The sequence below is a fragment of the Eutrigla gurnardus genome (assembly GCF_963514095.1).
Source record: "Eutrigla gurnardus genome assembly, chromosome: 5".
In the NCBI taxonomy this organism is placed as follows: Eukaryota; Metazoa; Chordata; class Actinopteri; order Perciformes; family Triglidae; genus Eutrigla; species Eutrigla gurnardus.
Window position 1 is genome coordinate 27,576,357 of NC_139919.1, and position 15,000 is coordinate 27,591,356.

General features: G+C 45.6%; 1 protein-coding gene across 1 annotated transcript in view; it reads left to right on the plus strand.

Moving 5' to 3' along the window:
- efnb1 (ephrin-B1) overlaps positions 1-15,000 on the plus strand; it is a 66,843-nt gene that overhangs the window by 23,807 nt on the left and 28,036 nt on the right. Inside the window, exon 2 of the mRNA XM_084010510.1 lies at positions 431-708. Coding sequence (XP_083866636.1) covers positions 431-708 — 278 coding nt within the window. The remainder of the gene's footprint in view (positions 1-430; positions 709-15,000) is intronic.

Genomic DNA, 15,000 nt, shown 5'->3' on the forward strand with positions numbered 1-15,000 from the left:
GTAGATATTGTGTCTTATTTGAAAGAATCCGTGGCGATCTTCGGATGTAATCCCGTCCGTGAACCAAAGCCTTCGGCAGCCATTTTGTGTGTGGCCATGTTGTTTCTTCTCTCCTTGCAAAACTTTTCTTTTTTCTTTTTTGTATAAAAGCTTTGATTTGGATCCAAGAATGAAAAGAAACTTCTTAAAGAGGATTTGTGTGAAACAGTAAAACAAAGTCAAGCTGCTGCATGTCGTGTTTTTTTCTTCGGGGCGTAAATTAACGACGCTCTTCTCTTAAAAGCCCAGACATATCTAAACCCATAACTCCTGCAGCTCAAAGTATTAAGATTGTGTAAACTGTTGTTGAATTATGTGGCTGCTTTTTTCCTCCCCAGACTTCCTTTATTGCGTGTTATTAACAATTTATCTCCTCTGCCTCCTCCTCCAGGTTCGTGGCTGGGAAAGGCCTCGTGATCTACCCCGACATCGGGGACAAGCTGGACATTATCTGCCCCAAGGCGGACCAGGGCCGGGACTACGAGTTCTACAAGCTGTACCTGGTGAAGAGGGAGCAGGCGGAGAGCTGCAGCACGGTGCTCGACCCCAACGTCCTGGTCAACTGCAACAAGCCCGAGAAGGACATCAAGTTCACCATCAAGTTCCAGGAGTTCAGCCCAAACTACATGGGCCTGGAGTTCAAGAGGAACTACAACTACTACATCACCTGTGAGTTCCTCTAAACACCTTTAAACCTTCATTTAAGTGGAAAAGTGGGGGAATAATCTCCAAAAGGGTTGGTACGGGTGCTGGAAATCCTTGAAAACACTGTAGTGTGCTGTTCTCAAGTTTGAAAAGTGCTTGAAATGTCGTAGTTGGTGTTAAAGACGAGAAACACAAAGTGGGACTTTAATATATTTAATATACACCTTACATTTGAATGTATTCATCATGCATCCATTAGGAGTATAAGTACATTTTAATACTTCAAGGTAATCATTTAAAGCTGGTCCAAAGAGCTCTTCTCATTGGTCAGCTCGATCTCTGTGACAATAACCGCTGGTAAAAGGGTTGGAACGGGTGCTGGAAATCCTTGAAAACACTTTAATGTGGTGTTCTCAAGGTTTGAAAAGTGCTTGGATTTAGAATAAAGTGCTTGAAATGTCTGATGACATCTATGATAGAACAGAGAGAAGAAGATCTCCATATTTTCTGGACTGAAAACAGCATTTTCTGACATTTCTTTATGAAAAAATGACTTTTGATGATGAACAGATGATGAAAATAGTTGGTGATTATATTTCTGTGGATCTGTTAGTGAATTAGTTTTCCTTTCATTTGTGGTCCTTCTGTAAAAAAGCTGTCTCCAAACATCATGTTGGTTGTTTAGAGGACAATAACATCTCATTTAATGTGATGAACAAGTGACATAATAAGTAGACTAAATACTGACCATTGGATTGGTACAAATATGGAGTTTACCACAGCTGGAAGGGGCTGGAAAAGCATGGAAATGCACCTTGAAGTGCTTGAATTCGACTTTGGGAGAAGGTGTAGGAACCCTGAATTTCAGTCACACCTTGCAGTTTCCTGGCGAAACTGTTATTTTTAATGGCCACTGCTGCCGTTTGCTTAGCAACGACCCGGTGACGTGGACACAAACCTACAATCTCCGCTGACCTTTTACTCAAAGTACTACTCTTACTACTTAAACACCATTTTCAGGGTTTTTTCACTCATACAGGATGTGAAATTCTATATTATTATATCAGACGAGCCAGCACTTTATTTTTACAGGACATCTCAGAATTGTTCACTAATAATATCCCAAGAAGTGTTTTTTTCTTTGCCATGGTGGAAAAACACCCGGTGTCACATGGTGTCGTTGTCGTCCAATACGGTGCTGCGCCTTCGTCAGCTGGTATTGTAGTCCATAGGATGTTTGGTATCAATCGACTCAGTAGCTTCTCTTCTCTTTCATATGACTACAAACATGGCCGCACCACAGATTCACTGGTTTCTTCTTGTCCCACATTTAAAATGAGCCCCAAAAAGTAAAGAACAACAATTCTAAACATTAATATTTGGACTAAAATACACTTTCGGTCTTGTTTTGTGAACATTAGATGAATATGGTTTCGGTTTGTTCGGCCCTTAAAAGGTTAAAAAAACAATAAAGTCATGAGGTGGAGCCGACGCTTTGTTGGGTTTTGCTTCATGGTGGTTTGGGGAACAAGAGCCAGCTGGACATGCAAAAAAAATTATAAATGAAAGCACAGAGTTCAACATTAATGGAGCCTTTATTTTCCGATGATAAACGAATAATGAACTCATATTCTTTTCGGCGTAAAAGTAGCTTTTTCTTTTCCGGAGAATTCCTGCAATTATTGCTGAATTATGCAGCAATTTCTTGCAGAATTCCTATAAAAATGACCCAGTAAATTGCAGACCGGTAAAATGAGGCGTAGGATTTTAAAAAAAAGACCACCTTCTGCACGATGATTGCTTTTTACTTTCTTTTTGTACACTCACTGATAATAACACCGCCACGCTTTACTTATAATTGAGTTTTTATGCTTTGCGGCATCACGATATTGACTGAAGGAAAGGCTCTGAGTGCGTCAGACAGTTTCTGGGTGATTTATTATTGCCTAATTATTGTGGGGTAATATTATAGATAATGATTGCAGTTAAGATTATATCATGAACAAGTATTTGTGGAATAAAAAGTTGGTGTTAAAGAAGAGAAACACAAAGTGGGACTGTAATATATTTCATTAACACCTTAAACTTGAATGTATTCATCATGCATCCATTAGGAGTATAAGTACATTTAATACTTCAAGGCAATCATTTAAAGCTGGTCCAAAGAGCTCTTCTCATTGGGTCAGCTCGTCCTCTGTGATGATAACCGCTGGTAAAAGGGGGAGGAGTCAGGGAGTCTGGTTCTCTGGAGGGTCCGGGTCTTTTCATTTACATCCTCCCCGATGTGAACCTCAATAATGGATGGAGGTTCAGCGGGGGGTGTCTGAGGAACTGGAGCAGAGTCTGGTTCTACTGTGGGCTTTAGGTTCTCATCCTCCCCGAGCTGAACCTCAATAATGGATGGAGGTTCAGCGGGGGGTGTCTGAGAAGCTGGAACAGCAGCAGCGTCTGGTTCTCTGGTGGCTTCTGGGTAATTTACATCCTCCCTGGCCTCGACAGAGATGGAGGTTTAGCAGGAGAAGCTGGTGGAGGTGCCACCTCAGCCGTCTCTGGGCCGGGTGTTGGCGGCTCCTCAGTGACAGTCAGGTTTAAATCTTCCTGGACTGGAGTGGTGGCAGCAGGTGGAACAGCGGGAGAAGGTGACCTGACGCTTCACGCTGGTCAGAGCGCCGGAGACTCGGTCCAACGTGGCCTTTGCAACCCCGACAGTTTCTGGGAAGGCATGTTTAAGAGGTCTCAAGCACCCGGGAGCCCTGCAGGACTCTTTTGGAGCTGGGAGCCTCCTTCTGCTCCTTTCTCAGGATCTTGGCGTAGTCTTTCACCATGCGGAGGACTCTGTCGGCAACAATCATTCAAATATGTGTTCGAAACCCTTCAGGAGATCTCAGAGATGCATCATAGTTCAACTAGAAATAAATATGTGTCGATACAACTCTCTTCTGGGGAGTCGAGGAGCATCTTCAAACTCGACGTCCCTCTTTATACTGCCGACATTAACTGCCCACAGCTGTAACAAGGAATCATATATGAAGTTGAGTTCTGACATATTTAGAGGAGAAACTAACGTAAATCTCTCGGTGTTGTCTAACCAGCGTCGGCAGCGGCTCGGCATCAAACAGTTGAAAACTCCCGAAGCCTTCAAACAGAAACCAAACAGGAGATTTATTTGCACCTTTACTCTGTTTTACTCTCTGCACCATCAGAGTGGTACGAGTGTGACGTGAGCAGAGTTCAAGGTGTGCTGGAGGAGCGAGATAAGTCCTCTTTAAACATGCAAAGATTGTATCGGGATTTACCTGGCAGATCACCAAGTCTGTAGTCTCCCATTGCACTGTGGATTAATTCATAATATATGAAATAATGTGGCCATCCAGGGAGATTCTCTGTTCCCTTTTAAAGGACGAGGTTGGTGAAGCTCTATATCTTCTAATCGTCAACATTAAAGGAGAAATCTGGTCATTTTTGACCACATTTTCATTGTCCCCAGGGTTATCCCGACTTATTAGATGCAAAAAACCCGACAAAAACGGGGTGATTTCACGGGGTAACTCCATTCAAAAACACATATTTATGTCGTTTCGCCACACTATTTGTGCTAAACGAGCGCTGTCGTGTCTCGTACGGTCCCAACCTGTGTTGCATAGGTCTTGAAATTATTTTCTGAGGCCCAGGAAAGCAGATAAAACTTGCCCCTGTGGGTTAGCATTTGAGCTATTCAGGAAGGCTAGCAGGCAGGTATACATCTCAAGCTAGGTCATGTCAATTTTTGTCTGTTTTTTTGCTTCTAATAAGTCGGGATGACCCAGAGGACAACGAAAATGTGGTCAAAAATGACCGGATTTCTCCTTTAACTATGAAAAGTCCAAAAACAGCGATGAATTTATCCCACTAACACGTTGCCAAAGCCTCATAAAGATGGATGACACCTCCATGCCATAGACCGCCATTGTCCAAAAAAACACACATTATTAACATGAATCTGAGTTAATCCCATGTATAGAGTTCACTGCTGTAAACTCACTACAGCAGCCAACATGTACGAGTCCGCAGCTGAAAATAGTCCCAGAAGAATGTCTTGTTTGAGTTTTGTAAAATCTAGCGTGCCCAGCTGTCTTTTGTTTTATTATTTAATAAAGTCATATATTGTGTGACCAGTTTTACGATATCAAAATGAAAAAGAACACTCACAATAAGTTGATTGTGGTGAATATCTATTATCAGGGCTTGAAAAAGTATATTGTATAAAACTATAATGGAAGAGAAGTGAAAAAGCCTGCTTGAAAAGAAATAATAATTAAAAACACAGGACATGTAATGAATAAATCAGACTGCCACAATGTTTTCAGATTGTTTATAATTATTTATTTTTCATAAAAAGGATGTCCACTTAAAAAGGCTTATTGGTGTCTCGATTCAAATATCAGTTTTTTAACAAATTGAAGTGAATCCAGTTTGTTTTAGTGGCATTTTTTAAGAGTTTTAAGCATATTTTGATGATAATCAGAATATTTTGATTAATTCTGTTGGCTGGGATTATCACGGCGTGACATTTTCATCCAGTTATTTTAGACGTTACCTTGGCGGATCTAATGATGACTTCATGTTTGTCATTTCCTACATTTCCTGGAACGACTGGATAACGTCGGGGTTCATGCCGTCGGTTGGAGGCTCACATCTGTAATTAATTCCTCTCTGAATCAATGAAGCGATCACAGATAACGGTGACGTTAGAGGCTCAACGGACGCCCTGCAGGCCATGAAGCACCATATATAAATATAATACTGTTTAATATGACGTAACTAAACTTTCATTCTTTTTTAAATAATCCAACCCGTCCCATATCTTTCTGCCACGAACACCGATATAATTCTTCCTTGGCTGGTTTCACATTCTAACTTTATTAAATCGCCTCCAGAAGGTGCAAAGTTGAATTCCCCCCGATGTTAAGAAAATAAAAAACAAGCTACTTTATATTTTTTAATCTTTATATCATCTCTCCCTCTCTCTCTCTAATAGGAAACACCGACGCCAAAATAAATCCCCACATATGTTTTCCCTTTTTGATCCGGAGCAGTTCAATCGATATTTGCGAACTCTCCCTCGAAGCCAGAACGCAGGCGAGCATGAAGCTGGTGATGTTATCAAGCGACAATTTCTTTTTTTGGGGGGGGGGCGGTCTGCTCCCGTGGCAACGTATCATGTGGACTTTAAGGAACGCTTCTTTGAGCTTTATTACACCCACATGTCTTTTTCGAATACACCTCGGGCGTTTTCGGCGTCTGCTCGGGAGTTTTTTTGTGTTTTCCTGAGCCGGCTGTTTGCCGCTCCACATATTGTCTCCTGATTACATCATAAATATTTGAACCGACTCCATTACTGACACGTGCTCGGGCTCGCATCTCCACCACGGTGAGCCCACATCAAAGACAAAACACTTTACTTTGTTGTCAAATTTGCTTTTTGTGCAACGCTCTCATGTCTCTGCCATTGTGCAACGCCAGCATGTGTGTGTGTGTGTGTGTGTGTTATGCTAATGTTAAGTTCTCAGACTAGAAGCATGTTCTTTTTGGAGGCTGGCCGTGCAGGATCCGGTTCCCGATGGTGGATCATCATTAGGCTCCGGCGCGGTAACGTCCCCGTGTCAGCAGTAATCGTGTGGAGTATTTGCTTCGGTATTATGTTAATGTTGTTGTCCTTTGCAACAGAAAACAGCTCCCTTTTATTTGTTTGGCTGCAGCCTGAGCACACATGCACGACACACTCCATCTATCATTTAGACAATGGCCAAATGTGTGTGAACACACTTTTCCTGTTTTTCCTGTACAGTAGAGTCCTGTATGTGTGTGTGTGTGTGAGGCCGCTTTAAGGCCAGCTTATCCCACACCTAGAAGATGTGAGTGTGTTATCCCGGCGTCTCTGCCGGGGGAATGCGGACCAGCCGGCCAGCAGAGCGGCGTAAATCTGCTCGGCCCATAAAGACCCGGCTTATCTGGCCTGATTAACGGTGAACCGTGGCAGACAGCGTACGAGACGAGGAAGATGCATGGGGAGTGGACATTCCACTGAATCTTCCAACCGTCTTCTACATGTCCACCCCCCCTCCCCCCCCGGTCTCCACTCTGACTCCACGGCTCCGTTTGTCTTTCCCTTGATCACCCCCCCCCCTCCACCCCCTTACTTCTGCTCCTTCCATGAGGTAGAATAAGCAATAGAAGGTGTGGGGTAAAGTAAGCAACAAATGGTGTGTGTGTGTGTGTGTGTGTGTGTGTGTGTCTATATTTTCTGTTGGAGTCACCACAGGGGATCCCGTCCACACGGTCCCGTCTATATCCAAGCCCAGCTCTGACAGGAGTCATGGGGGGGGGCGGGGTTAAAGGTCAAAACTCACGGACAAGAGGTCACGGAAACACAGCGGGGGGTCATAATGATAACCCTGTACTGATCTAAACCCCAGACCAGCGCCAGCCTGTGCTGTCCATCGGCACCCCCCCCCCCCCCCACTATGTACACACACACACACACACACACACACACACACACACACACACCTTCCCGCCCCCCCACCGGTTGTATGAGCGAGTGAACTGGTTGTATTTCACCGCGTTGTCTAAACACAGGATATGGAACGAGCTGTTTGTGAGTAAAAATGGCCGTGCTGCGTTTCAGGGGGGTCGGAGTTCTGAGTTCTGAGTCGGGGGGGGGGGGGGGGGGGGGGGAGTGATTCTAGACAGGAGGAGGCTTTTAAGGCAGAAGGAAATATAATGGAGAAAATGAGCAACAGAGCGGGAAAGAGAGGGAAGCGACACACACACACACGTCTTTATACGGAGCCAAAGAAGAAGAAAAAGTCCCGCCATTTGCTTTCCCATTTGCTCCCCTCATTGAAATAATGTAGCGTGACTGCTCTGTGATCTGTTCCCAGTGGTTAGCCGGGGCCGGTGAGCCTCCGTTCTAAATACGGGGACGGCCACGAGGCAGCCGCTCGTCATGCACTCCGCCTCCTCTCCTGTGATTTCCAGTGCAGCGGGCAGCGTAAGCCTGATCCCTCCCGACAGCTGTCACTCTCCATCTCGCCGTGGCGTCGGCCGACTCCCCCCTCCCTCCCCCCTCCCTCCCCCACCAGAACACTGCTATCTCACCTCTGGAGAAGATTGCCGTGCTGAAAATGCGTAACTCCGTCTCCCGGCAACAACAAAGTTGTTTCTGCATTCTTGACGACGCCTTTCTTTGACTTTGCGGGTAAATCCCACTTTTTTTTATTTTATTATTTATTTTTTAGTTATTTATTTTCGTCTCTGAAAAAATAAATAAAAGCAAAACCTAAGAATATCTCTGACAAGCATTTAATGCAGCGGTGCGATCTGTCTGCGAGGCTCACACACCTGACTGGATTATGTTAAAAGGCACGTTGCATATCTCCTGTTTTTTTGCGTGGGCTCTCCTCTCTATCGCTGTTATTTCTCACACAACATCCTACACATTAAGAAACCCTCCATCCAAATCTCCACCTCTTTACAGAACAAGTCTTTGCCCTTGGCAGAGTTGAAGGTCAAGGTTGAAATCCCTGGCCCCTGCCGGCTGCAGCAAGCAGATCACATGATCCGCGCCTGCCCTAGATTTGCAAGGATGTAAACACACACAACATATGTGCACACACACACTCCCACGCAGGTACACACACACAAAAACGAAGCCTTGTAGACAAACAAATAAATAGAAACACAGCCAGATTTACAGCTCGTTCTGTCGCAGAGCAATAACAGTAATCTGATTAGAAAAATGTGTTAAATGTCATTTTTTTAGAGTTTACATAAATTACCATAATCAAATCACAGCCTCTATAAAAAAAAAAAAAAAAAAGGGAGAAGAAGAAGAATAAATAAAAGGCAGTCGCGTTTGTCAGCGGCGCGTTTGAAAAAAAAAGACAAAAGGCATTTTGATTGTCAGATTACGGAGATGCAAAATAACTCACACGTTTTCTAACGTGCAATTAAATGATTGTTGTTTTTTGTGTTTTTTTGGTGAGAAGCGATAACTGTTAACATCTGGTAACCTCCCTCAGTAAAAAAAACCCACTCAAATGTTTTCATTACCAGCGAGAGAGAGAGAGAGAGAGAGGACACTGTGCAGCGTTTTTTCTTCTTTCGCATCGGTTGTTGGACTCGGAACAAAGGACGCATTGTTTTATTGCATATTTGGCAGCTTTGCTCACGGAAACTGAAATAATAGATTTCTATCGCTCATATTGTACATGTGAAGGTGTGTATGTGATTTAAATGAAAGCATAAAAGCTGAACATGTTATACCTCTGATTCCAGATCGTACTGTTGATCATTTTTATCCCCAAATGTGTCTTTTCTTTTTATTCAATTAGTAAATTATCGAATCCACGAATCGGAGGATCGTTAGTGACTGCCATTGATGTTTTTAAGCAGCTAATCGGTAAGCCTGGACGGATTTTCATCTTCAAAGCCCCGGCTAACTAACGGGTCAGGTTAGCACCGGTGGAGGTGGAGCAGCCTGGCCCGGGATAAGGAGATTTACCCCCCCTCCTCAGTGAGGGAATACAGTGTTTATTAGACTGCCAGTGTAATATATGACTTTCTGCTTGCTTTGCAAATCTGTCCGTGCTGCCTCTGCTCCTTGTCCTTTGGATATTTCATTCAGGAGGGGTTAGCAGGCACAGCCTTATTGTCGCCGGTTATTGCCTTTCGTTTATTATAGGGGAGTTTGTTTGGAGGGGTGAGGGAGGGAGGGAGGGAGGTGTTGTCGGGAGGGTGGGACACACGAGGACTTCCTTTTAGACGGGAGGGCTTTCGCTCACGTGGCAAAGTTACAAGTGAATGGTTACCATTGGTTACGCCTGAGCCGGTCGCGCTGCGAGATGAAGCTGATATATTCATGTATTCATCTCAATTAGTCCGCTCCGTGCATCTTCAAATGCAGACACTCATCCCTCCTCGGCTGGGCTCCGTGCTTATCTTATTAGAATATTTTATCCTGCGTGAGTTCCCTCTCCCTCGCCCCATCCTCTTCTCCTTCCATTATTGCTGCTCTCACGTATGGAAGTGTGTGTGTGTGTGTGTGGTGAAGAGTGCGTTCCAGTCGTTTTTGTTAACTGATAGCTTAGATCTCCTCTCAACGCACCGACCACAGGAGACCACAGAGCCAACGCCGCCCAACAAAAACACTGCTGATTTATTTTCTTCTTGTTTTTCGTCCTTTTCAACTAAGACAAACTAATTTGCCGAACGTCTCTTTTTTTCTTTTTTTTTTTCTCTTTCAACTGTTGAGAAGTAGTTTACTTGTTTTCTTTAATTTCCTTCCACCATGCAAACAAAAATATATCCTTAAAATAGCAGCAGGCTGAAGGGAGAGGAGTGTTTGTCCACGGCGATGAGGACAACATGAGAATCGTTGTCCATGAGGCAAATAGTGTTTGACATGATGTATCTCTGATTTAAATAAAAACACAACATAAGGGCAGGATGAAACAATGACAGCCCATCATCTAAAACACTCCACTATTGCACATTTGCCTTCCCATCAGAGACGTTTGAGGCTGTTTGCCCTCCGCTTTTTATTTTTGCCAACAACACATATTCTCTGTCTTTCTTCTCCAGCCAATAGCTGAGGCTCAAATCTCTCTCTCTCTCTCTCTCTCTCTCTCGATCTGCGTCGCCCCAGAAAACGTTTCCAAACGCTCTGAAATGGCTTTTGTTTTTTCCGACATCCATTCAGCGGCACCCTCGGCCTCCAGCCGGAGCCCCGGCTTGTTTACACAAACTCATCGGAGAAATATGGATGTATAATTATAGAGGCTGTTAGTTTTAATGTCGCATCCCTCGCTATGGAAACCACTGCATGCTTGGTCAGCTACAACGAGGGGCGACTGATGAAACTCTGACCGGGGATGGCGTGAACATTTCTGTGGAAAGCTTTTTTTTTATTATTTAAGGGGGAGTAGAGTAGAGGGGAGAAAGAAAGAAGCGATCTTTCGCGATGGAATCGAATCAGCGGCGAGCGAAGCAAAACAAACATGAATCACATGGCGGTGATAGGGATTGCTGCGGTCGTCCAAACACATAAATACAGAGTCTAAATACTGCTCTGCAGGCCGGGACCAAGCCCGTTTCTGTGAATTCAGCTCGGTGGCAAGATGTCCGGGTTCCATTCCAGCCCGACCGCAGGCACACAAACACGGTAACACGAGCACACAAACACACAAGTGTGTGTGTGCACAAATAAGCACCAAGCCACATAAGCAAATTCAAATCTACTCTATATATAAATATATGTATGTATATATATATATATATATATATACATGCATAGATAGCATGCAAATGACGTGTGCATGAAGATACAATGCACGCTCACACTTCCTTCGTTCTGCTCGTGCGACGGTTTGTGCATTCAAGAGAATTTAACTTCTCCGGCGGCGGTCCCGCGGGTGTAGAAACGTGTGTGTTGTCAGAGTTGGTGTGTGTGTGTGTGTGTGTGTGTGTGTGTGTGTGTGTGTGTGTGTGTGTGTGTGTGTGTGTGTGTGTGTGTGTGTGTGTGTGTGTGTGTGTGTGTGTGTGTGTGTGTGTGTGTGTGTGTGTGTGTGTGTGTGTGTGTGTGTGTTTGCTGACGGATGGATGGGTGAGATGGATGAGACGCCGAAAAAAAGGGGGAAAAGCGTCGTGTCTTCAAATAAATACGTGTTGCGCTCCGCCGCCTTTCCTCGCAGCGAGTTGATGATTTCGTCGACGTCAGTGGAACAATCTTTACCTCGCCGTTCCAAACCCACGGGCTCAATTTCTTTCTCCTTTTCCGTTCCCCTCCCCTCCCCCCCCCCCTTTTTTTTTTTTGGCTTCTGCAACTTAATCTGTCTCTCTCCCTTCCCGCCTTGCCATTCCACCTATTTTCTCTCCTCCTTAGATCTCACCCCCCTCACCCTCACCACCACCACCACCACTTCCTCCTCTCCCCATCTCCCCGGCACACTGACAGATCCTTCAGGAAATTGTTTCGAGTCTGCCAGACATTTTTGTGCTGTAGCTGTTTATTTGTGCTGCAGGGAGGGGGGAGGGGGGGGAGCCTCCTGCACGGTTTCTACCTCGGATTCTCGGACTGGAGGTTAAGCTCCCGAACTCCGAACTCCCGATCCTCGATCCGCGTGGCTTTACCGTGTAACCGATACCAGGGATGAGGAGAGAGGAGCACCAGAGAGGATGTAATCAGTGTGTGTGTGTGTTTGTATATGTGTGGCTTTGTGTGTATTAGGATGTAATCAGCAGCATTCTCTCCGTGGTCGGCTGTGCTCTCTGATTGGGGTTTTGGCGAATAACAGGGGGGAAGGCAGGAAAAGAGTGTTTCTTTTTCCCCGCGTCTTGTGTTGCAGCCCGGCCTCAGAGCTGGAGGAGCCCCACTGCGGTTTGGAGGCGCGCTCGCAGCTCTGGCTCTCACACGCCAGCTCCATCAGACCCGTCTATCTATTATATATCCGTCTGTCTGCCTGCCTGCCTGTCTGTCTGACACCTTGGGCGTCTCACTCGGGTCCCGTGTCGGCTGCAGTCAGCTTTGCTCAGTCGCCTCCATGTTCGCAGGTACAGGAAGATTCCCTCCGGGGAGAGGGGGGGGTTTAAGCATCACACACATGCACTTGCACGAACACACGTGCACGGCCCCAGGGACACGTGCACGCCCACACACGTGCACTGTCCTCTTTCTCTCCCTCTCTTTGTTGTGCCGTTTGCAGAATTAGTTTTTGTGGACGACAGATGGGCCGACGCCGACCATCTCCTAAACAACTCTCTCTCTCTCTCCCTCTCTCTCTCTGACATCACTCCCTCTCTCTCTCTCTCTCTCTCTCTCTCTGTGTCTCTCCCTCTCTCTCCCTCCGTCCTCCAGCTCTTCGCTTCACTCGTCAAACATTAGTCAGCCTCTCCAATGTGAAGATTTGCTGCTCGTCTCTGGTTTCGTACAAATTGAATACCTTTTGGGACTGCTGGTCGGACAACACAAGCCGTTTGGAATCACAGCGTGTGATTGTGACGGACGTTTTTCCTGCAGAGGGTAAAACATAACATGCACGGTGAAAATCATTAGTTGGTCTCCGACCTGCTGGTCGTCACCCGGCAGCTTCATTACCCCGTGTTTCCTCACCTGAGCCGCAGCGTTCTTGTCTCCCACATCGCATGGCCGTTCCCTCTCACTTACAATCCTTCGCCGGGTTCGTTTCGCTTATTTGCCGATGGGAAACGAGCCTTAAGAGTTATTATTTGTTTGCTGGCGTCCCGTCTTCTTGATGAGTGTTATTGTGCCGAGCAGCACAAGGCTGCCTCAGTTGTCATAACTCCCGTTCTGGTGGCCAGATTGAAAAGGTCAGCGGATTGAAGCTCCTCTCTGCAAACAGGATGAATGGACACAGTGTAGGAGCTCCCCCCACACACACACACACACACACATGAACACATGCTGAGGCATCGAAACGCATTTGCATGCAGACAGAAACACACGTGCACGCTCGCGGCGCCCACGAGCACGTTTTTATTAGCATGCGGCAGAGCGGGCCGGTCCTCTGAGGAGATCTCGTCCTTCGGTGTTCGTTAACGTGTTCCAGGGATCTGGTTTCCCTCAGAGGGGAGTTTGCTCACAGATTAGCCTTTTCTTTTTAAGTCAGTCTAGATTTTTGTGTGTCTCATGGCCTTTGACATGCCACCGCTATCACCCACAACATTCCGATCCATCCCAGCGCTTCTTTTTATCAGACTGATTTGTGGCTCGTGGACCTTTTTTTTTTTTTTGGGAGGGCGACTCCTCAACCAGAGTCCCATGTGACCTTTTTTTGTAGACGGCCAACAAAGGGCAGAGAAAAGCCGGAGAGGATCGTTTTTTATCATCTGGGGGGATTTAACGCGTGAACCCCGGTTCACCTCGTGTGATTATCAGTGCAAATGAAGCAAGACGGAGACTTCAATGAGCCTCCTGCTGAGGAACAAGCTCACTGAGACCGTGTGTGTGTGTGTGTGTGTGTGTGTGTGTGTGTGTGTGTGTGTGTGTGTGTGTGTGTGTGTGTGTGTGTGTGTGTGTGTGTGTGTGTGTGTGTGTGTGTGTGTGTGTGTGTGTGTGTGTGTGTGTGTGTGTGTGTGTGTGTGTGTGTCTGTCAGCTGATTACACACGTGTAGCCTGACAATACCACCCACTAATGTGGATGTTAATGGATGTTTGGAGGGTAAAAAAACCTGCTGGGATTCATAATAGGCTGTAGTGTTAAGACAAAGGCATTTTAATGGATGCAGTAATGTTATTGATATTATCCTCATTAAGCCAAATTAAACATTTATAAAATATATTTTGGATTGCCGTTGAGTGGCTTATAAAACACCCATTAGATGTTCATCATTTCTTCACCTCCTATTGTATGTTATCCATCCGTTTGGGCGACCACTTTGTAGTTCATCTCAGGGCAGTTACTCTTAACCCCCCCCCAGTCTGAGAGACACGCTAATGGAGAGTGAAAATTTAATAATATGCTCCATTTCTTTACGCACAGCTGGCAGGCGTGTTCTTAACGCCCGGACACGAGTGAAGGATGTGACACCAGGTGTTTCTTCGTGTGAGATAAAAGTGATCAGTCGGCTCCGATAACGGCGGCGGATCAATCGGGACGGATGATGTGTTGATCGACAAGAGGGTCCGCTTTATTAATGGGGGAGGGGGGACACCGGGGCGCCATGATGGGACTAATGGAACACCAATATGGCTCTTCCCTCTGTCTCTAACTGGGGATAAACTCTGTGTACTCATTGCCAGATACACAATAAACAAGCCTTATGCACACACACACACACACACAAATACACACACGCACACACACACACACAAATACACACACGCACACACACACACACACACACACACACACACAAATACACACACGCACACACACACACACACAAATACACACACGCACACACACACACACACACACACACACAAATACACACACGCACACACACACACACACACACACACATTAGTTGAGCACGAGATAAACGTTAACTCAGCAACTCCCACATGAACAATATTAACCTTTAGCTTTTCAGTGTGTGTGTGTGTGCATGTGTGTGTGTGTGTGAGTGTGTGTGTGTGTGTGTGTGAGTGTGTGTGTGTGTGTGTGCGTGTGTTGCATCTCTTCTAACCTTTCGTTCTGAACCAATAGGAAGGTGCGATGCCAGTTTTTTCCCTCTGACCCAGTTTCCCCCGCTGCTTATTTCTCTGAACACGCAACATTTCAGCTGCTATTAGTGAAATGATGCACCGTCTGA